General features: G+C 45.5%; 4 protein-coding genes across 8 annotated transcripts in view; all 4 read right to left on the reverse strand.

Annotated features, from left to right (window-relative positions):
• LOC116851511 (pleckstrin homology-like domain family B member 1) overlaps positions 1-2,492 on the reverse strand; it is a 35,247-nt gene extending 32,755 nt beyond the window's left edge. The window contains exon 1 of the mRNA XM_032830971.1: positions 2,186-2,492. The gene's annotated coding sequence lies outside the window, so the exon portion shown is untranslated. The remainder of the gene's footprint in view (positions 1-2,185) is intronic.
• A 325-nt stretch (positions 2,493-2,817) lies between these two features.
• Positions 2,818-4,522, reverse strand: LOC116851516 (zinc finger matrin-type protein 5). Of its 2 annotated transcripts, XM_032830980.1 has the most exons (4): positions 4,179-4,522; positions 3,434-3,523; positions 3,201-3,338; positions 2,818-3,119 (listed from the first exon to the last, which is right to left on the reverse strand). In XM_032830980.1, the coding sequence occupies exons 1-4, from the start codon at positions 4,303-4,305 to the stop codon at positions 2,887-2,889; spliced, it is 588 nt and encodes a 195-aa protein (XP_032686871.1). In that variant the 5' UTR covers positions 4,306-4,522; the 3' UTR covers positions 2,818-2,886. The 2 variants fall into 2 exon arrangements, with proteins under 2 accessions (XP_032686871.1, XP_032686872.1); XM_032830981.1 differs by lacking the exon at positions 3,434-3,523 and having other exon boundaries at positions 4,179-4,516.
• A 1,001-nt stretch (positions 4,523-5,523) lies between these two features.
• LOC116851515 (neuromodulin) lies at positions 5,524-20,254 on the reverse strand. Of its 4 annotated transcripts, none has more exons than XM_032830979.1 (4): positions 20,013-20,254; positions 11,340-11,573; positions 11,120-11,253; positions 5,524-9,289 (listed from the first exon to the last, which is right to left on the reverse strand). In XM_032830979.1, exons 1-4 carry the CDS (start codon positions 20,020-20,022, stop codon positions 9,140-9,142), a joined length of 528 nt encoding a protein of 175 aa, XP_032686870.1. In that variant the 5' UTR covers positions 20,023-20,254; the 3' UTR covers positions 5,524-9,139. The 4 variants fall into 4 exon arrangements, 3 of the variants coding, with proteins under 3 accessions (XP_032686870.1, XP_032686869.1, XP_032686868.1); XM_032830978.1 differs by lacking the exon at positions 20,013-20,254 and adding an exon at positions 19,069-20,001 and having other exon boundaries at positions 11,120-11,238; XM_032830977.1 differs by lacking the exon at positions 20,013-20,254 and adding an exon at positions 19,069-19,994.
• Positions 20,255-20,803: 549 nt separating this feature from the next.
• The window catches only part of LOC116851462 (BUD13 homolog), a 4,194-nt gene continuing 3,751 nt past the window's right edge, over positions 20,804-21,246 (reverse strand). The window contains exon 6 of the mRNA XM_032830900.1: positions 20,804-21,055. Within this exon, the coding sequence (XP_032686791.1) occupies positions 20,883-21,055 (173 nt within the window). The 3' untranslated portion in view covers positions 20,804-20,882. The remainder of the gene's footprint in view (positions 21,056-21,246) is intronic.

Genomic DNA, 21,246 nt, shown 5'->3' on the forward strand with positions numbered 1-21,246 from the left:
TCTCTCTCTCTCTCTCTCTCTCTCTCTCTCTCTCTCTCTCTCTCTCATCTCAAGTTTATCTTCAAATACTGCATAAATTATTTTATTGACTACAGAACATCTGAAAATAAACTTAAGACGATCTTAAATGCAAGATCGGGCTTAATTTTCGCAATTGCTTCACAAATTTCCTGTTTATTTGTCTCTATTGTCAGCTTATTAGCACAGATGGAAATAGTTCGATATTTTATTTTATTTTTATTTAGTTGATTTACTACTTTTCGAGCTCCGCGCCATCGTTCGAAAAAGAAGAGACCACTCTCAATTCGGCGATAAGCTTCGAGCGTTAAAACTTTGCAAAGCGAAAACGAATACAGGATTATCGTCCGTATTCCACCGTGTTCTCCATATCTCTCGTATCCTGCATATCGGCAAGGTCACGACCTCCACCGAGAATCGTGACTGGATTGTACAGAGCTGTTCGGGTCGTTGCCATCATCACGCCGTCACGCCGCGCTTGCCATCCCTCGTCTACCGTACCGGCCCGTTTATTTTTCATTTATTTTATGGCTGCGCAAATGTGCGGAAAGGACTATACACACAATTATTCATCCGTATATCAATTCAGGATCCTCGGATAAAAACGCGCGTTGATAGTTAATCCACCTTAGATAAAGTTAAAATTTTAATCAAAAAATAGGAAAAAGGGCAATTCGAGTTCAAGCACAGGACTAATAGTGCTATATACCATATGGGTAAAAAACCTTCCTTGTGTTAGGAAATCGTGTAATATTTACTGAACATGAATAATCAATATAAAACAATCATACGTTTCGGCTCAACCATGAACCCCCTTTAGTGATAATAAAACTCAAGGTTTACGACACGAACGCATTACAATTAGTAAAAGACCAGCGCAAATTGACATGAATGTTAGTCGCAATATTAAAGCCGACAAGACCGTTACCGAAATAATATTAAGTAATAAATTAATGTTGAGAAGTAGCCATCATAACTTTGTTGAGTTCAGCTAAAAGTAAACCGATCATGTCAACGATAACATCGCCACGTTAAAATTTTAACTGCAATCAATGAGATTCAGAGTAGAGTTTTAAGTAAACCAAAATGAATTTCGCATAAATAGAAAATCGAAGTGATCACAAAGAAAGATCGATAGTGTTGAGGTATTCGATATAGCCGGGAGAAGTCGGTTACTTCTAATTTTCCACGCTCCGCTCGCCTCGCACGGAATCACGCGTCTATATTTTGTTTCACGTGATGTTCGACTCGGCGTGTCGGCGCGGACGGGAATAAGATCGGAGAGCGAAGATCCTGTGGCTTTTGTCATCTTAGCTCTACGGATGACATCCGGCGAGAGGGAAACGAAGGGAATCGCGCGGCGGGGATGTGCCCCGGCAGGTTGAATTCCTGAAGCGCGATCCGCGCGGGCCGAGAAACACTCCGAAGAAAGTACATTCAGCGATAGTGGTGGCCGCACGAGTGGTCCGTCCTTGGCCTATCCAGCAAGCAGAAACTTTTTATTCAAGACACGATGTCGCGCACGCCGCAAACGGAGCGTACATCGCCGCGTCCGAGTGGTCGTCGTGCGGAAAACTTTCAGTTTCCGTACTTGCACGGAGAGCTGCCCGCTCGCAGAAACTGCAAAGTCGCGTGCTATTATCCGTTTTTACAGGCGAATCAAGTCCATTCTACAACAATCATGAGCTGTACGCAGCAAGACGTTGAGCTAATTGATCAATGGGGTTATTACAATTCAATAATCGACTACGGCTGGTCAGTTTACTTGCGTCTCGCTCCCATACTCTTACGGCTATAATAGAGTGGACAGTTCGTTCGCGGTAAAATACAGGATCGCGTTCTGTCGCGCCATCCGCGTCGAATTCGTTCAATTTCCGGCGAACCCGAGCGTTATCGTGTTGTCTCGAGTCCGCGGCAAGAATTCGATCCTCGAGAAAAATCGCTGCGGAAAATCCTTTCAACTCCCCCGCACGCGTTTGATATGCGTCGCAACTAAAAGGTCGACCTGCTCTCTCGCCGCTTTTCGGAACGCTCGATTCGATCGTGTTTCCCAGATGCGCTCGGCAACTTCCTCTTTTCCTGCGCTGCAATTTATGAATTCCTGCGATCCCGCTCGCGTGCGCTCACGCCACGGTGAGTGTGGGAAGGAATTTATCGGGGGACTCACCGACGCGACCTGGAAGAATCCAATCTCGCTAAATCGGCAGCGGCCCCTCCAGGTGGCACTCCGGATTTTCCTTTTTTAACGCGTCCAGGCACTCGCGCGTGATAATACGAGGGACCGGCGTTCGCGAACACTCATCCTTCTTCCGTACGAATTTTCAGCGTGCACCCGCGAGAAGTCGATCTCCGTTTCGCCTCCGGGCAGAACGAATGCTCTTTTTCGTCTCCGACAAACCGACGTCAATTCGACGAACACGGCGCGTCGCGTCGCGTCGCGTCACGTGCCGACTACGCTATACTGTCGTGGCAACGAGTGCATCGCCACTTTGTACCATGGCAACGTCACTGTGTGAAGACCGGATCCGTTTGGCGATTGGTGTAGGTTGAACACGGGAGGGGAGAATGAAAGGGACTTTGCTTGGACGGCAAGCAGCGTCGTTTGGTTTGAAACTTGGCGGGATAACGGAGCTTACGTTCGAGTCGTGAGGTGCGATCCATTAGACGCCGCAAACGCTCTGAAGCGCTTAAAGAAAAGCTGTGATTGGTCTATACGGCGCTGCCAAGCACTTGCAGCGTCTAGTGAAGTGCATCCGTAGTTTGGAAAAGTATGCGATAGAAAATCGTGAGAATACAATATACTGCACAACGAAATGTAATTATTTGTAGAAATGAGTTATTTACGTCACATCATTCGCCATCACTCGCTCAACCCCATTTGCTTAAACTGCTGTTTACCGCATTTTCGGGCGTACTGGGCCACAGAGACGGCGGCAAGTTGGGATAATCGACCAATTGCGACGATATATTCCAAACCGGGTAATTAAACTCCTCGATGTCGCTCGAGTCAGTCACGTTCTTGAAGTATTCTTTGATGATATCTTCTGGATTCGGCCAACCACCCTTGGGCGGTAGCGACTCTTTGGAATTCTTCGTTGCGACTGTGGGGAAAAATTTTGTTCGTGGAAGATTAACTCATCTCGCGCATGGTTACTGTCGTATATGACGTTGAATGTAATTACCGAGTCGTTCCAGTGTCCATATCATATATGGTGTGTAATGCGAAAATCGACAACCAAAACCGAAAGCGCAGTCCCCGAAACTCATGTGGCGTTTACACGGAGTTTTTTTGTATTCCTCCTTCAGTATTGTCTCTGGATCTGAAGATATTAATTTTAAGCAAACGTTAGCTAAAATATCCTATCTGAAAATGGAAGGCATTATTGGAGTCCCGTGTATATTCTATTACTTGCACCTTTGTGGTCAAAATAATGAATAGAAAATGATAGAAAATGCTGGCTTTCCTGTCCAGTGATGATCTTGCATCCTCTTTTCCAGAGTGCATCTAGAAAATTTCATAAATAAATTGATAGATAATTATATCTCTTGTAAATATACATATATATTTATAGAGGATATAGTAATTTGTAGTACAATTTATTTATGAAATTTCTTAATAGGAAAGGAGATGCAAAATTACCACTGGAAAAGAAAGTCAATACTTTCTATGATTTTCTAATCATTATTTTAACCAAAGAAGTGCAAGTAATAGAATGTAAAACAGGAAATAAGACCTTTTATTTCCAGGTAGGATATCTTGATTCAGACTTGTATCATATCTACATATTTTTATATCATAACTTGCTTTAGAGAAAAATCGACAAATCAGTGACATTAAATATAACAATATAATACATATATGCGTTCAGCGTGTGTATTATCATTGCATTTAATGTGGCTAAGTCTCTGCTTCTTCTCAAAAGCGACAGTTATGATACAAAAATATGTAGATACAATGCGCCTAAACTAAAATACTCTAGCTATTGACCCAAAAAAACTCGCTTAATTTTATATTTTAACCAACCTTATAAAAGTAAAATGAGAAAGACTGCAAGAAATTATAGTATTCTCAGGATAGCCCCGAACAGATGACAGCTTGATTGTTAGAGGTTATGTATATAGCGGATATATGTATTGAACAAACGTTCTTGGAACCTTACCTTTGAAGATGCTGTAATGATTTGCTCGATTTTTCATGTGCTGTAGACTGGACAAATGCTTCTTACGAGCTTCGACGTCGTCTTTAAAGGATCTGTCACAATAGTCGCAATAATATCTCTTGCCCATTGCCGGTTAGGAAAGACTTAGATATAAATATATGTATATAGAGAGAGAGAGAGAGAGAGAGAGAAAGAGCACAAGAATTATACTGATATTAAATAAGTAATAAAATGCCGAAGCTATCCATTATTAGTAGTACATAAGATGCATGATATCGTGTGTGCTTTCGCATTCGATGTTTTGACACATCAAGTGCACCATATGGCTATCGAATGTGACTGCTAACTGACATCTGACGAAAAGAACGTCAACTATATAGGACTACAGTGAGAAACAGGAACTTACCTTTTTCCGATAAGTTTCGGAATGTGTATGTGTGTGCATGCGGTATTCAATAGGACAATTTATTTTATGCGAATCGCTAAAAATAAAACTTGATCTACAATGTGCTCTGTGCTTCCTGTTTCTTTTTCTTTATCTCTTTTTGATTTAAATCTTGAGCCTTTATCCGTTCAGCAGAAATGTTTAATAAATACGTTCTAAAAATATTCGAATATTTTTAGAACATTCTTAATATAGAACATTCGAATATTTAATGAACATTTGTGCTGTATGGGTAGTTAGAAAAAGATAAAGGATAAGAAGTGAAGAGTACACACACACACACAAACATACACATTGTAGATCCAGGCTTAACCCAGATAACACAGAAAATTCAAAAAGAATTCAGTCGTATGTCATCAATTCTGAGTTTATTTTTAGATGCAAAAAGAATTCTTTCACTTAACTAAACTCTGAAGAATTCTTTTTGCATCTAAAAATGAATTTAGAATTGGTGACATACGACTGAATTTTTTTTAATTCTCCGTGCTACCTGGGAAGTTTTATTGGACGCAGAGATACAAATTCATCAAAAAAATGTTTGCATCTTTTTACTATGCATGAACTGTGTGGCTATTGCGAATGGTCACTATCATTCACGAGAAATCGAAATAGTGTGGCTCAAGTCATAGAAACACGATTTTCAAGTAGTCGACTCAGTGGCAGATCGAACGATTTCTTTTTTATTTTCCACTAGTACGATTTAACGATAAATTAGATGAACTTTTCACTTTTGGATATTGCGATCCGTCGGATAAATTCTCTTCCCTCCAATCCGTCGACGGACTGTAAAAATCGGAAGTAAAAGTCTTCGCAACCTGATGATAAATCATATTATTAAATAATGAAAATTTTCGGTCAGGATAGGCATCAGGACAATACGAGTAAGGTAATTGACGCTCCTTTCAGTAGTACGGTTGTTTTATTACATTCTTACAATATATTTTACCACAACTTCTTGTGTGTGCACCACTAAACTATTTATACGTGATAAAGTAACGTATCGACAAAAATGTCTATTATTCGTCGCGCAACGTTCCATTCTACACTAATGTATATGACGTTAATAACAAATGTTATTCGTCCGCAATAGTCACTCCGACGTGAAACACATACAACGTTGCTCGACGGTAGATCATTTTCGACGATAGCCAAAGCTTCGTTTCAACTTTCTACAAGCGACAATCGTAGACAACCTATGAGTAATCCGTGTAATCGTGTGATTCAAGACACAATATTCGTTTATAGTGATTAAGAATTGGAAACCGGGAACTGAAAACTATGTGTGAAACGTAATTGCAATAAGAAAAACTGGAGGATTTGCTCTGTAGCAAGCTGCCTTCGACTCTGGAAATCGAAAATTACCATCGTGAAATTCGGGGGGATCATCAGAAATTGAGAGAGGAAGGAACGTGAGGTACGGGAATTGTGTGGGAAACGGTGTACTCGAAAGCAAAAAGTATCGGATATTGAATAATACGTTCAACTATATATCTTATATATCTCGCCGGCTGTTGTACAATAGCTGCACGTACCATCGCAATCGATACCAATCGCGCGCGAAGATATTACGTGCAAAATAAAACGATTGAGAAGATATCGCCCGACACATTCGCTCTTTTGCAGCAGATGTTACTACGTCGAACTGCAGAATTTCGTCGCGATCGCAACGTGCAGTTATCTTTTTCTGACAGCCGGTTTTAAACGTGTAATACGCACGCACGCATGCACGCGCGCACATATACACACACACACAAACACATACACACGCGCACACGCACACGGAAAATGTCGCGCGAATTGCTCTCGACGCGTAATTCACGAATGTCTTCTCTTCCGACTCCTTTATCGGTACATACAAAAATCGCGCAAATTTGCGAAGACCAAAGCAATATCCGCTCGGTAGAAAAACTCTGTGTGGACGAAGAAAGTCGAAATAATAAATTCGCAGTACCCTGCTTCGTGGACGAGTAAAGCTGGCATTGAAGAACGTACAGTTTATAGCTGGAGTGATCCAGTTGTGCAAGATCGCGTTATCCGGCTTGCTGCCCTCTGTATTTTGAATCGTTTTCACCGACCACTCGTTGCCACGTTCGCGCGCACACACACACACACACACACACACATTTACACACCACACACACACGCATACACACAAGAGGTGAGATCGATACGCGCGAGCGTACGCGGACGAATGCTTTAGGCCTGGTAAAATAAATTGCCTTTCGAGGTCATAGGCTAGATCGCCCACTCGACAGAAAGTTAACGAAGGTTAGCAAATTATTGAAACGCGAAGTTAAACAGAGTTAGCAGTCGATTACAAAGAGAATTTCTTTCCTCTATCGGGCGAGCTAAATCGTCGAGGGAAAGTGTCGCGCTTTAACTTTGGTACGTGCGCGTAAACTGTTGTTGAGCTCGAAGAGATCGCGATTGGAAGGAACGCGATTTTGTCGGACTTCCCTCCACAAGCTTTCTTTCGAGTAGCAGCGAATCCTGCATTTCACGCACGCTTTTAGTCGATTAGAGATAGTACGGGGAACCTCTATTTAATGGCTGATTTGGCCGCTCCATTATCGAGCGAACAGGTCGACGAAATCGCACATGCTGTTTTCTAAGCGCATTATTTTAGGTGCCTTCGGTACATTAACGCGTGAGAAGCATCTGCGAAAATGCGCTTGAGCGATATCGAGTTAATATTGGAGAGAATATTAGTAGGGAGCTCCACAGATCATCGTTCTACGTATCTGTGGATATAATTATGGACTTTGCTCCTCGAAGCTTCCGAAGCCCACCGCCATCATCATGCTTTCCGTTAAATAGAGGTTTTATTGCATTTGTAACGCAAGTACAGTAAGATGTCTTCTTACTCTACGTGCGTTTGGAAAAATTACTCAAAAGTGTGGGATTAGTCCCTCTTATACTCGACAGGTATGCGGAAAAGTATTTCTTGAAACTCACACGGTCCCTCTCTAAAGTTAACAGGTTGAATGTGACGATCGAAGAGTAGTCTTCGACTTATCTTGTGTTTTTAGGTCATTGTCCATGTTATTACTTTCTTGCCGAAGACACGTCTTTACATTTTCCGCGTTTAAAGCGGAAAACGGAAAATGAAATGTATATACATACATCGAACTCTGGAGGGAGAAAGAGCAAGGAGGAAAAGCATTATAAGCGTGGAAAGATGTGGTTAAAAAGCCGATAACGCACAGTTGGTCATCATATTTTGCTTATCTCGTGCGACGTTTGGCAAATCAGGAACGTGAAAGGGTTAACAATAAAAACCGTGCTTCGAAAATACTTCGTAGTAAAGAATGCTCGAAAAAGACAGCCGTATGCAACTCACACACACACTCTCTCTCTCTCTCTCTCTCTCTCTCTCTCTCTCTCTCTCTCTCTTTCTCTCTCTTTCTTTCTCTTTCTCATCGTTATTCGTAAGTTTAAAATTGGAGGCGCCACAACCATACCGTTTATTTCGATTACAAATACAGGAACTTGTACGTGTTCGTGCGTTGAATCATTGGTACGCGTTTCTCTTAATGTGTATGCTCTGTTCTTTGGTGTCGTGCGTATAAAACGTGAAAGTTCTAACCGATCGTTCGCGATTCCTCCGAATTTCGAGGATCAGGACGCGAGGAGAGTTCGCGTTCTCTTGTTAATCCGTCTCTCCCGGTCTCGCGAGGCACAGCTCCGTGTCTCGTCGAGTACTCGCAGAGATTATCTCTCCCCCTCTCACTTCCATTTTATCTACGTCCTTCTTTCTTCTCCTATTGCTGCGCTTCACGTAACTTATGCCGCGATACCGTCGTCTGTCGGAAAAATCCGCTCGTCTCGTCTCTCTCTCTCTATCGTAATCCATGAAAAATGTGGGCAGCTCGAAAGCAAACGTTGGCTCGATAAAAAATTAATCTATCGGTCTAGAAGACTCGGCTCGAGAGGAACAACGCTTCTTTCTCTCCACTTACTCGCCGTATATCCTGCCCTTGCGCAGACTCGTTCGTTCCGTGACAATTCTTTTTTCTTCATATATAGGTACATATGTATTCGTAAATAATAGAAATATTGAGATGTTCCCATTGTGCCTCAGCCTGCATATACATTGTTTGAGAGATCTTCATTTCTAGCCAAAGTACAGTATAAGCTTACGCGCGTAAGTCTCACTGGTCCCGGGCGAAGGCTGTGTTAATTGTCGCAATGAACATAAAATAAACGGTATCGTTGTTTACAACTGGCGACTCAACTCGACTCGGCTCGGCTCGGCGAGCTAACGATCGGGAAATTGTCTCGATGATTTCATCTCGCAAGAGGAATGCCTCGTACGTTTTACGCACACGACTCACTAATTCGCGTTTTGCTGCATCATAATAAGGTACAAGAAAAAGAGGGTAGGATGGTGTGGGATTGTTGGTTTTGCGGGGGGCGGGGCAGGGGCGGCTGGCATTGTCAACCTGTTAAGAATGGCACTGGCTCTTTAATAAGTTAGTTATCTATCCCCCGGCATTCCTGCGTTCGCGTAAGCGTCTTATTTTTTAGACTCGTCGGCAGTACAATGCATGCTGACCTCCTGGCGGACCTTGTGACCGCGGAAACTCGCTTGTATCTTAGTCGCCGCCTTGTGCAGGTCCGGATCGGCCAAGTCGATCCCCTCTAACTCGTGCACGGCGTCCTGCATCTACGGCAGAGAGAGAGAGAGAGAGGTCCAGAAGGGGTGAAACATAAAAAAAAAGAAAACTCCCGCCGGGATGCGAACACACGTCGCGCTCACTTGCTCGCTCGTTCGCGTCGGCCTGACTTTTTCCGATCGCCGCGTCACTCCAGCCCCGGCTCTACGTGAATAAAACTCAGACCGTATCGACGTTAGATCGAATCCCGTTACGTTACGAGCCAACCAGCCCGTGCATAATTAATCGACACAACGAAAGTAACTCAAACTTTGTAGGTCATGCCGGTCTGCTAGCCTTCGAGACGAGCTTTGTGGCGCTTCGCTAGCCCGATGAGCATCTTCAGCTTGGCAGGCAGCTGTCGATTACTCGCCGGAGTATTCGTGGATCAACATAATGTCAAAGGGCCTAACAATAGCTTTCTCTGAGAAACCTTGAGTAATGATCGATCTCTCGCTGCAGCGACCTTGCGCATCGAAACCGTCATTGTCGTCGTTACCGGCTTCGTCGATCGAATCAACATTGGCGTATCGAAGCGAGAAGAAATTGAATTTGATCGCGTGACGCTTGTCGTGGGGGTGTTGCCGTTTCAAAAATATAACATTGCAGTGCATTCGTGTTGCTCGTGAACTCCGTTTACTCTTTGGATTGGTTACCGCGAAACGCGTGAAATCAACTCGCCGTCCTCACACCGTTTTATCGATTTAGTTAAACGGCGTTTCTCGCGACGTCCGAAAGACCCTGATCGGCAATTAGGGTTACCGCCCAACGGAAGTAATCGCTTACACCTTCCTATACTTAACGACGATTAGCAGCGTTGACCTTAAGCGGTCTCTGATCGTTTCCAACACCACATATCAACGAATCGATACCGCGCGTGTCCGGTCAAGTCAGTAAGTTCGTGCGCTTATTGAACGATTAATCGCCTCATCGGCATCGTCAGCGTAACCTTTCGTCTGTCCGAATCCTAAACATTTTACTCGTGATACGATTTGTGATTCTCAGCGTCGACGATATTGTTCCGTGCGATTAAAGACGATATCAGACTCGACAGGCCGACCCGACCGCTGGGCTTTTAGAATATCAATCACAGTAAGACGGCCTTAGTTTGATACGAGCTTAAAACCGATTCTATGATACGTTGTATGTCGGAATCGGATGTCGGAACGTAGTCGATGGTCCGAATGAGCAGAACTCGTTTATGGAAAATAAACTCTCTTATTGAATCATCGACTGCGTTTCGACATCCGACTGACATATTATAAAACAAGCCTAATCTATAACAGATGTCGTACAACAGAAGCCGTATGAATTGGTCAATCATAACCGATTATTCTTGTAATAATCAACTGCAATTGGCTAATTCTTACGACATCTGTTGTGGACTAGACCTTAACCCTTTGAAGCACAGGATTCTTCGGATTCTAATAAAATATTCATGTCACATATCTAGAATGACAATCCGAGAGATCGTTCCTTTTGAAGTTAATTTTTTTTTTCTATTTTCCTATTTTTACTAAAACTGCGCGCAAACCGAAGCGAATTCTACAAGTAACGCAAAAAACCGATAGTGTGCATCACTATGTATAGCCTGAGCGGTAGTTTCGTTGCGAGATTATTATGTTTGGAGCTATGATTTGGTTCATAATAGATGATTTCGCGGTGAAATCACTGAGTCCTAAAAGGTTAAAGGAACACGCGCGCGAGTTGGGCATGTGCCGTTCGCTATCGAAGGCCAAAGATGACAGATAGAGCAGACTCTTGGCCTATCTCGCCACTCGACCATCGAACGATAAGGGTACCACCTGCCTCTATAACGCGCGATCGAGCAATTGACTCACCTTCTCTTCTATCTTAGCGGCTGCGCTGCCGACCATGTTCATCGCCGATTTGGCGGCAGCGGACGCGGCCTGCTCCTTTCTCGACATGTGGCCCCGGAAGGTTGCTTGTATCTTGGTCGCTGCGTTAAACAGCTCTATGAGGATAGAATACGTTTCAATACACCCTCCGCCGCGATCAGTTTCTAGTAATTCGCTTGAAGTTAATATTTAGGCCGCTCACCCTTGTCGTTGACAGGGAATTCCTTCACGAGCTGCTCTTTTGTAGACACCTCGGTCTCCTCGGTATCTGGCTCTCCTTTATCCGACGGCTGCTTCAGACTCTTCCTGGCGCAGTGTCCACGGAAAACCGCTTGTATCTTGGTGGCCGCGGCCTCCTTCTCCTTCTCGTCTTCGGTGTCCTTCTCCTTGTCCGAGTCTGCTCTCGCTGCACCGTCTTCCGCCGCTTTCGAGATATCTGCGGGCGAGAGCGATCGATATATGATCTCGCTTTTAATTTAATCATGTTACTTAGATCTCAAATAATCAGGGCGTTTAAACAGCAAATGGAAAAGGAAAAGTTACAGAGCGCGACGTGTTGGAAATCGATCAGAAGGAATGGAACGCCATGATGAAAAATAATACTCGACGTGATGCAATAATAAAACCTAGGTCCGATCTCCAAGAGTGATCTCTCGCGGTGAGAGGGAAAAACGGATCGCGCTCGAAAAATCCGCAACCGACCGGAGGAAGGGCGCGGCTTGTGATGTACATCCTGTATATTAGAGATGGCCGCCGCGTTAGCCACAGTTCACCTACATTTATTCCGAACATTTCACCTTCCACAGACACGTTCAGAGCGACAAGTATCGATTGGCGTTTCTATTTTCGCGCTGCGCGTTCGAGATATTACACACAGCGCCTAATATACATTTTTAATATTTCACGCCCCGCGAGAGATGCGGCGAGCGTGTCGATCGATTCTCCCGATCCGCTCCGAATAAATGAGATTTTCGCGAGCAATAATTCATCGGCGTGTCCACCGTTGAGGCGCGCGTGTCGACATATCCCGCCCGTCGGAGCCGCCGTTTTTCAGGCGGCTCGCTGGGGTTGAAATCGCGAAGGATCGTCGCGTCTTCTAACGAGGCTCCCTCCTGCGGGGTCAGCTCGATTCGTATGCTGGGATCGATCCTCGATTCCTCGAAAGTAGGACATCGTTTTTCTCCTCTTCTCTCTTTTCTTTTTCATTTTCACTGACCCGGCCGCTCTCTTTGCGGCCGAGTACATTTTTCGTTCGGCGCTTTCAGCGCGATATATTATGAACCGAACGGTTGAACCGAAACGGATAAAACGGGCACGGGGATCGACGATATCGAAAAGTGGATTTTCCTGCGGAAAAGTAACGAACGGCCCAGACTATCGAGCGCCTTTGCGCGACACCGTTTCCCTAGGTTACCGCATGGCGGGGGCGAATGCGAATTCAAGAAGTATGCTACTTTCTGCGATAAGCAATGACTACTTTCCGACTTATGCACTTCTCGGCTGCTTTACTATATTGTGCAAAGCCAAAGCGAATCGACCGTTACAAGTTACCCCGGTAATTTTATCGACGTTTATGTTTCGCGTCGGAGCGCGCGACGCTCGCTACGCTACGTGTGTATATATGTAGAGGAAGCTCTTACAAAGTAGGTGAAAAGCGCGAAGGAAAAAAGAGACAAGGAGGCGCGCGTGCACAAAACGCGCGTTGGAGATTGCAATCGATCGGAATGAGAGCTTCATATCCCGGGGCAATGTCGCGATTCTTCGTCCTCGTGCGGTCGGTTTCTGAGATATTTGGCGCTCTGGCCATTCTCTTTTCTGACATCACGCGAGGATGTTTCGCCATCGATCCACCCAGACCTTGTTACGCGAGCCACATTATTCGATGGAAGTAGATTACCCTCGAGGAAATCAAGGCGTCCCATTAGGGGCGGCTCGTTACGTCGATTGCAGGGCGAAAAATCGTCGTGGCCAACGAGATCGTCGTCAAAATAGACGCTTCCGTCGCTGTCATCGCTGACGCGAGCTCTGACGCTTCCCCCAGTACAAGTGTAATATTTGCACGCTACGATCTTCCGCAGGGACACGCATTAATCGTTTGAAAAAACCGTGGTAGTAGAAGCGTCGACGAGCGATGAAGCTTTCAGAGGCTCGTGCGTTAATATCTCAAAAGCAAACGTCACTCCGCGATCCAAAGATAGAGAGATATCTTGAGTCCAGGCTATCGGCATTAATTGACGCTAAAGTGACATTAATAGACGCCCGAGCACGGAGGTTGCTGCGCGAGCGAGAAAAATTCCGCGGTTCATTAATTACTCGCGCGAGACGCTCGACTGGCTACTCGAGCTGAACGTCGCCGGGGGATCTTCGAGGAGGACGAAGGGGCGATCAATGATCACAATTGCGATCGCGATAAAAGTCGAGCGTGTCCCGGACACGGTAGAAAGAGAGAGAGAGATGCGAATCTCGAGAATAACTCCTCGCCCTGAGGTAGGGACCGTTCCTTTGTCGCGGATTCATCGACCGGTTTATACGCCCTACAACACTCATCGAAATAACTCTGTCGGGGTACCAAACAGCTGATCTGAAATCTCGGACTTCCGAGTGCGCAACGACTTCCGCCGCTTATCGCTATAACGATAATGATCGTTGCCTTTAACTCGACCCGGCGTCGGGGTCGCGGAAGACGTTCGATACGTATCCCCTCGGATATGGATGTGCGGACAAGGAGGAGGACGAGGCGAGGAAAGGATATCGGGTCGCACCTACAAGTCCGCGCGGCGTCGATTATCGCGTTCGGCTTTTCCCCGAGTGGTCCCGTCCGATGGATACGCGAGATCGCGAAATCGCCGTGGCGAACGCGATTCGCGTGCGTCCCGACAATATCACTCTTCAACTACTAATACTACTACTAGTGCTACTATTATTGCTACTACTACCACCACCACCGTCGTCGTCGTCGTCGTCGTCGTCGTCGTCGTCGTCGTCGTCGCCGCGTTTAACCCCGTTTTTGTCTAACGACGAGCTGCATGCACGCGAGGAATCGTAATAACGTCGGTGGCGGCTTTTATTAGGTCGCATCCGCGACTCACCTGCACTTGGTGCGCGTCGTCGCCGTTCGACCTCTCACCTGCACATCCACACGCGGCTCGGTCTGATGTGCGACTGACTGTTCCCGGGCACCGACGACCCCGTTTATAATCGCGAACGATCACGGCCCTGCCGCGCCGCTCGCAGTCGCAGTCGCAGTCTCGATTCTCTACCCTCACGACGAGTCACGCCGCGAAACAGGGCCGTCGCCGACTTCCCTACGACCCTTCGTACTCCTGGGGCCCTGGACGCGTAACGAACGTTAGGTATGCCCTTTTCATTCCAGCCCCGACAGACTGACATGTACGTGAATGTTACAGCAACTTTAAGAGTATTACATCACGAGATTTGGCAACGTTCAGTCCCTCATGACTGATCAGATTGCACTCATATCTACCACATACACGGAGAGAATATTGTAGTAAAAATTACAATGCAATTTTAGTAGTCCGGGAATAGATTGGCATTATTAAGAAAATTATAATAAAACATAGTAAAAATAATCGTAAATGTAGAAAGAGTCATCATGTTTATGTGGAATGACCAAATAGAAATAATAAGAAAAGTATAAAAAAAATTCTCGAAATTTGTCCCCCAAATATCATATTAATATATCATATTAAATGTAACATGAAAATCTGACGGTAACTTTTAGTATAAGTCTGTTGCTGCATCAATACAACAAAAAGTTTACATTATTAAAAGAATTGCAAAGTTTCGTTTTTCATACACCCGCGTTCTGTATAACGTTGTTTCAACTTGAGAATCAGAAAGGCATATTTAACGTTCAAATGAGGGCCTTGGGGTTGTATTCTTCACGCGTATTCAAACGCCCAGTTGGTCTTTTTGATGCTCAAGCTGAATCAATCTTTTACGGGATGCTGGTACAAGAAAAACGGAACTTGGAATAAAAAGGACATACTTCGCGTTCGAATACGCGTCAGGAATACGGTCTCTGAGCTCTTGCTCTCTTCATCCTCGCTCTCTGTTTGGTCGTGACTCGTGATTCCATGAATTTGCGAGTGTTCGACAAAAGAGACGAGAAGAACATGAAACGAGAAACGTGTCGCTACGAGGACGCGAAGTCGCGAAAGTCACAAAGCGTCTAAATCACCGAGAAGCCGGCAATGGTAGTAAAGCGGATTAGAGGAAAAGCTCACGTACACAGTTTACATGCTCCGTCGAATCCTTTCGCCTCGATAAACGACAAGCTGTATCGCGTTATATCACATAAGCTACTTATCTTCGCTAATTATTCGCTCATACATTTATCATATCGCGAACAAAGTCGCGTGGGAGTATCGTTGGTCATCGTCGATAGCGTGGAATATACCGTAAAATTAAAGCGCAACGTTTTGTACGCGCAACCAGCCCTCGGTTGGACGAGAAAAAGCTTGTATTCAATTATATCGCCACGGTCAACCTCCGCTCTCTCAATTCCCGCGGGGGTAGTAACACGTCGCGCCGCGAGTAACCGTAAATAATCGTGAAAAACGGTTGTCACTTTGAACGCGGAAGTTGCGGCGATCTCGTGTGTTCAGGTCGGAACTAGGTCGGCTCAAATCGAATTACTTGTTTAGCAGCGCGGGAAAAAGCGCGCAAGGCTCGAGGAATTTTTCGCGCGAAGACATTCAGCCGGGTCCCAGCGAGATTTTTAAGCATTCCGGCAGAAGTGCTGACCCACAAGCGCGCCGGTCTCGAGAGAGTCGACATTTGCTCGAGGGTGCCCGTGATATAAGGGAGAGTTGCCAAAATCGTGCACGAAAAATGATACGCTACACATAACCAGATAATATTCGGTTGTATCACTCCAGTTATCTTTGTGTTCGATAGTATTACTTGGTTCGATGGTATGACTCGGTTACTTTGGTACATCAACTGTACGTCCGTGTAGTTGTGCGTGACCTGGTTGTGGCAATCAGAAATCGGTTGGCCTGGGGTTTGCTATGGATATACTCTGCTTGGAGCCAGCGAGTCGCTGTAACTCAGCGATTGTAGCTCTGTAGTATAGCAATCATAATTAGTTGTTCCGTATTTTACGAGAGCGGGTTAAAAAATCTTGTGAGTGAAAATGAAAGAATTTTTTTACAATAAAATTTATTTATTTTTTCCATAATATAATTATAATCTTCTCTTCATTAAATGCACTTGATCCAGCGATGCTGATGTATTAACACATGTGAGCATAACTTTACATATTAAGTTTCACCATATTTTTTTTTGAATGCGTTAGTTTGCACCACTTTTTATCCTACCTTCGTGCCTATCGAATCTGGTTGGCACAACTAGATTTACACGTGGGGGCACACTGTACTCTATTCTTTCCGTGTCTTTTAAATCTTACCGTATCAATTTCTTTATTATTATTGAATATGAACGACATCTAACAGTAAAAATGAGAAATTAATGAGAGCAACGAGAAATATAAAGGAAAAAGTCTCAGATTATATTTTATTTTGCGCGTGCTGCAAACACTTAAAAGACTCAGAGAGGCCAATATATACGATTTCGGCAACTATTCTCTATTCGGTACTTTATACATATTTGACACGCTTCTATATTTGATAATACATTGAACATTCCTGTATATAATTTCACTCGATTGCATTTATTTCGCGTATTCTAGACGAATCGATGCTACAGCAGCTTTTTTTCGAATCGATCGCGGCGCACTGACTGTGGTGTGTGCACGATTCTCCCGAGCCTCGTCCTGTCGTTCGACATTATCGTTCCCCGTCTATCTTTGCATACTGCGCGAGAACAAATATCTATACGGCTGTGTCGATATCGGTAAAACCTCATTATCTCGGCAGAAAGTCATCCGAGTTTCGAATAATTGATTCCGCCGGCGAAGGCTAGACGCGCGGATCTTCGCTACCGCCAGTAAGGTAGGGAGTACCGAAATTCGACGAACTGATTCGCGTGATTATATCAGCTCCCGATAAGCCGCCGGAGGTGTCTCTTTAATTATTGATGCGTCGTGCGACGCGATGGGCCGGGTACCAGCGGGAGATTCGTGTGCGGACAGACGTTGTCACTTGGTCGGACCACCAAGTGGAGAAACGCGCTCGCACTTTGAGTATCTTCGCGAGCGGACTTTTAGAACACGCGGCCGATCGATATTCGAACCGTTCTTGACGCCTCTGCTCGTCATAAGTTGTTTCTCATGTTCTATCGCAAAGTCCACTGGCATCATTAATCGCAAGTGCATGCAGATGTATGCGTGTGCGCGAGGATTCGGGGTTTATTAATATTTCATGGACACGCACGGATATTACGAAAGCCCCTTATCGTCGACGATCAAGCGATACCTGTTTTCAAACACGCCCGTACGAATTTCCCCGGTACGGTTTCATAAATGTAACGACCGCGAACGGTCGGACCTTGACACGCATCACGCGATCAGCACTTTCATCGGTATTCCGATACACCCCCATCGGATGCTACAAGCGTCCCATTTTTCGCTCGTCAAGATAGTCACGTTTACTATCCAGCTATCTGTCTATCTTGGCGTGCCGTAGGTAAGAATCGCATTACCGTGAGTCACGAGGGGGTTTTCTAGCGAAACGCACGGTTGTCCATTTCGACAATCGCGAGATAGCTCTACTTGCTTCTGTAATCAATGTTGATTTTGCGTTCTGCTCAGTGCAAACGTGCTTTTGTCGTTTTTCACGCGTCTGTAGAACAATTCGAAGCGTAAGCGAAACGCAGACTCATCCTTGCAATTGATTATCAAGAAGCTCCCCTCTACGTAAGCTCGAGAATAAGGGAGAACGATCGGTAGTAGGCACTCTTGCGCGGATATCATGAAATTATTAAGGTGTGTGAGGATTTAAAAGAAAATCAATGAAGAATTCATAAATAGTAATTGTTAGATAATTAATAAATAATTAATTAATAAATCTCCGCGCGCGCACGTCTAAATATTTAATAAAATTTAACGGGTGCTGTGGCTACTGTAGACGTTTTCTCCTAATTACAACAAACTTCTGGCCAAGTCAAAGCGATAATTTAGCAACATTATTAAGGAGAACTTTCCCAAGCGTTTCTGCTCAATTAGACTCTTTTAATGATTCGAAGTCTTGTTTGATATCCCTCATAGCATAAGATCTTGAAAGGATATCTTGGGGAGTTGTATGGACATTCAGAAGTTTTCGGAATATTTTTAGGATATTCTGAGGACTTATACGGACATTTAGCAATTCTCTGTCTTTGAGACATCTTTTAAATCTTGTGCTATGTGGGATCCGATTAATTTTGTTCCATCAGACTCTGCTTCTCCGTAGCGAGTCGGCACGGGAAAAATAAAATTTCAGCGGCGGGATTCCCTGAAATGCCTCTATTTGTCGCTGCATTCGTGAGGAATGCGTTCGTCGTGCGGAAAATAGTCGTTCGGCCTGCCGACCTTACTGATTGCATTGATATTACTGAAGCGTGCACGCAATCACCTCGAGAGATCTAATAAAGCGAACAGAGGCGCATTTATCATTCGCGAGACAAAGCGGCCGCCGTCATTGTCAAAGAGAGATAAACAACACCGTTCAAGTTCCGCGGACGGTCGCAATCTACAGAGATGAATAAAAAATCACGCAACGATGTGACGCAAAAAGAAACAAAGAAACGAGGAACAACGTCGTGCTGCGAGCGCGCGCACGCTCAAAATCGTAATTGTCTACGGTCTCTCTATCGCGCGAGATGGTATATGAAAGATGTAAAATACATCGCGCGTCACGCGAGGTTCAACAGAGCGAACATGAAAGCGCGTTTCTCACTTTTACCGTTCATAATTTCGCAGTACGAGCCACGACGCGGTTAAGAGAAATTAGAAAGAACAATCCCCTCACCCCCGTTCTTCACGGAGTCCTCCTTCGCCTCGTCCACCGCTGGCTGGAAGCTGTCCTTGCTGGTGTTGCACCCCATGTTCGTTCAGCTTCGTCTCTTCTCTTGCCCGAAAAGCTCCTCTGGTATCAAAATAACCCGCGTCTCGCCTCGAAGTGGCCGTATTAATGTAGTTTTCTCGTTAACATCGCGTTACCGAGTCAAGATAGCGGTGAGCGATCTCACTTCTCCGGGCAGAACGACGGTCTCATAGCCAGAATACGATAATCAGTCCTAATTTTTCCACGGGGCAAGAGTATAGACTTCTTCTCCCCTCCTTCATCCCCTTCTCATGCTCCCTTCTTACTTATATTCGTTCCACCCTTCGTTTCTCCACTCTCTCTCGCCCTCTTGCCGACTCTCGCCGTCTCTCGCCGCCGGAGAGTCCTGTGTAACACGTTGAAACGCAGCGAAATGCGCCTTGGAGTATACACAGTCCGCCGTTCCCTTTAATTTTCGTCAGTCAGCCCGACTTCGGCCTCGATCGCAGCACGCGATATAATCCGTTCGCAGTTATCGAGAGCGTATAACCGTGCCGTTAATTAGGCGAAACCCGACGAATCTTGTTAAAAGTTACCCCCTCTCTTTCTATGTCTATACTATGTGGATGTCTGTGTGTGCGCGCACACGTGTGTGCGTTCTATCGGCACTTGTTCCTCACCTCCTCGCACTCCCACCACCCTCCCCCCGTTGCGCTTCCACCCCGTTATTTGGAGGTTACTGACACGTCGCGTGGCGCCGGCACCCGGCGGCGAGACAATTCTTCACACTCAAAGGTAACCCTTACACGCGTCTCGCCCTCTCTTTCTCGCGCGCGCGTCTCGTTGTCACGCGATGACGACCCGGTGTGTCCTGTCCCGACGAGGATCTCCCTGTAGATAAAGGTATTTTTTCCTTTAAGTCGACTCACCGAATGTCATCACGAGTCAAGCATCACGAGCCACGCGGGACGAGAGGAAGGGGTGAGAGAAATCCCGTCGACGTCGCGAGCAGTACTACTGGCGTCGTCGCTTACGACCCTGCCCTTGCTCGCGTGGCGACCAAGCGACTGTTCCAGTCGCGCTATGTATATCGAGCCGATATAGGAACTCTCACCGCGCGAAACACCCCCGTTTCTCGCGGAGGAGCGAGACGGCGGCGGCGGTGGCGGCAGCGGTGGCGACGGCACGCACACGGAAGAGAGATCGCGTTTTGGCCGGCGCGGTGCGGCGCGAAACGAAACGGCAGGACTAAGAGCGCAAGTCTCACTGTTACCAATGTACGGCGGTCGTCCTTCCCTAAGGACACGCGCCAGGACACGCGCCGGCTCTCGTCGTCCTGCGCGATTCAACGGCCACACGCGTACCCCGTTCCGATTCGATCCGACACATCCCGACCGCGCGCTTCGCGAACGACTAAGTCAAATGCTCCCGGCGCTCTCCCGCCATCCGGAGCGGATGGTTTTGCGACCTTAAAAGCGCATCGATCGATTTCACGCGGGCGATATTTCGCTGGCTGGACTATTAGCGGACAACCGTTGCCAGACCGGCGCCAGCCTCTCCATTTCTCTCGTTTTCTGGAACGAATATCGATTTCGCGCTCATCACAGACGCGTCCTGCTCGCGTCAAGACATCTCGCAGCGAACGCGGCACGTGTGATCCTTTCGCGTGCGTCGAAAATGAAAGAAGAAGCAGCGGATTGTTGAATGTAACGAAGAAAAGTTTAAAAATTAAAAATTCTTCTCTTTATTAATGATAAATATAAACACGCTAGTCTTCTATTGTAAGCGTGAAAACACGTTCACATGTCAGCTGTGCTCCACTTGTACGCTTCCTCCTGTCGCGCCACCTTTGAATTTTGTGCTTCGTACCATTTCTTCTCGTATCCGTTGCTCCTGTCGACTCCGTCCCAGCGATGACCAGGTTTGATGCTGAACCGATTTGGCGCAAACGAGCCTTGATATTTTGGCGGATCTGAAATTAGAATTGTCGCGTGACAACTTCTCTCCGCGCGGATGATTCGAGCTAAAAGTCCTTTGGACAAGTCTACATGAGAGAAAAATCCGATCCAAAATTAACAAATTATATGAACTTGATTGGATTGTCCGAAAAACAAACTATATATATATATATATATATATATATATATATATATATATATATAT

This window comes from Odontomachus brunneus, unplaced genomic scaffold (genome assembly GCF_010583005.1).
Source record: "Odontomachus brunneus isolate Ranch 3 - 2012 unplaced genomic scaffold, Obru_v1 Obru_scaffold_176, whole genome shotgun sequence".
In the NCBI taxonomy this organism is placed as follows: Eukaryota; Metazoa; Arthropoda; class Insecta; order Hymenoptera; family Formicidae; genus Odontomachus; species Odontomachus brunneus.

What these genes read in the sequence shown, in the direction of transcription:
- LOC116851516 (XM_032830980.1), bottom strand. Translation starts at nt 4,305, where the DNA reads ATGGGCAAGAGATATTATTGCGACTATTGTGACAGATCCTTTAAAGAC. An exon ending in TCATTATTTTGACCACAAAG is followed by an intron (nt 3,339 to 3,433) that starts GTGCAAGTAATA and finishes TAATATCTTCAG; the next exon opens with ATCCAGAGACAATACTGAAG. An exon ending in ATGGACACTGGAACGACTCG is followed by an intron (nt 3,120 to 3,200) that starts GTAATTACATTC and finishes TTTTCCCCACAG; the next exon opens with TCGCAACGAAGAATTCCAAA.
- LOC116851515 (XM_032830977.1), bottom strand. Translation starts at nt 19,144, where the DNA reads ATGGGGTGCAACACCAGCAAGGACAGCTTCCAGCCAGCGGTGGACGAG. An exon ending in GGACTCCGTGAAGAACGGGG is followed by an intron (nt 11,574 to 19,068) that starts GTGAGGGGATTG and finishes TCTCGCCCGCAG; the next exon opens with ATATCTCGAAAGCGGCGGAA. An exon ending in CCGCTAAGATAGAAGAGAAG is followed by an intron (nt 9,290 to 11,119) that starts GTGAGTCAATTG and finishes TCTCTGCCGTAG; the next exon opens with ATGCAGGACGCCGTGCACGA.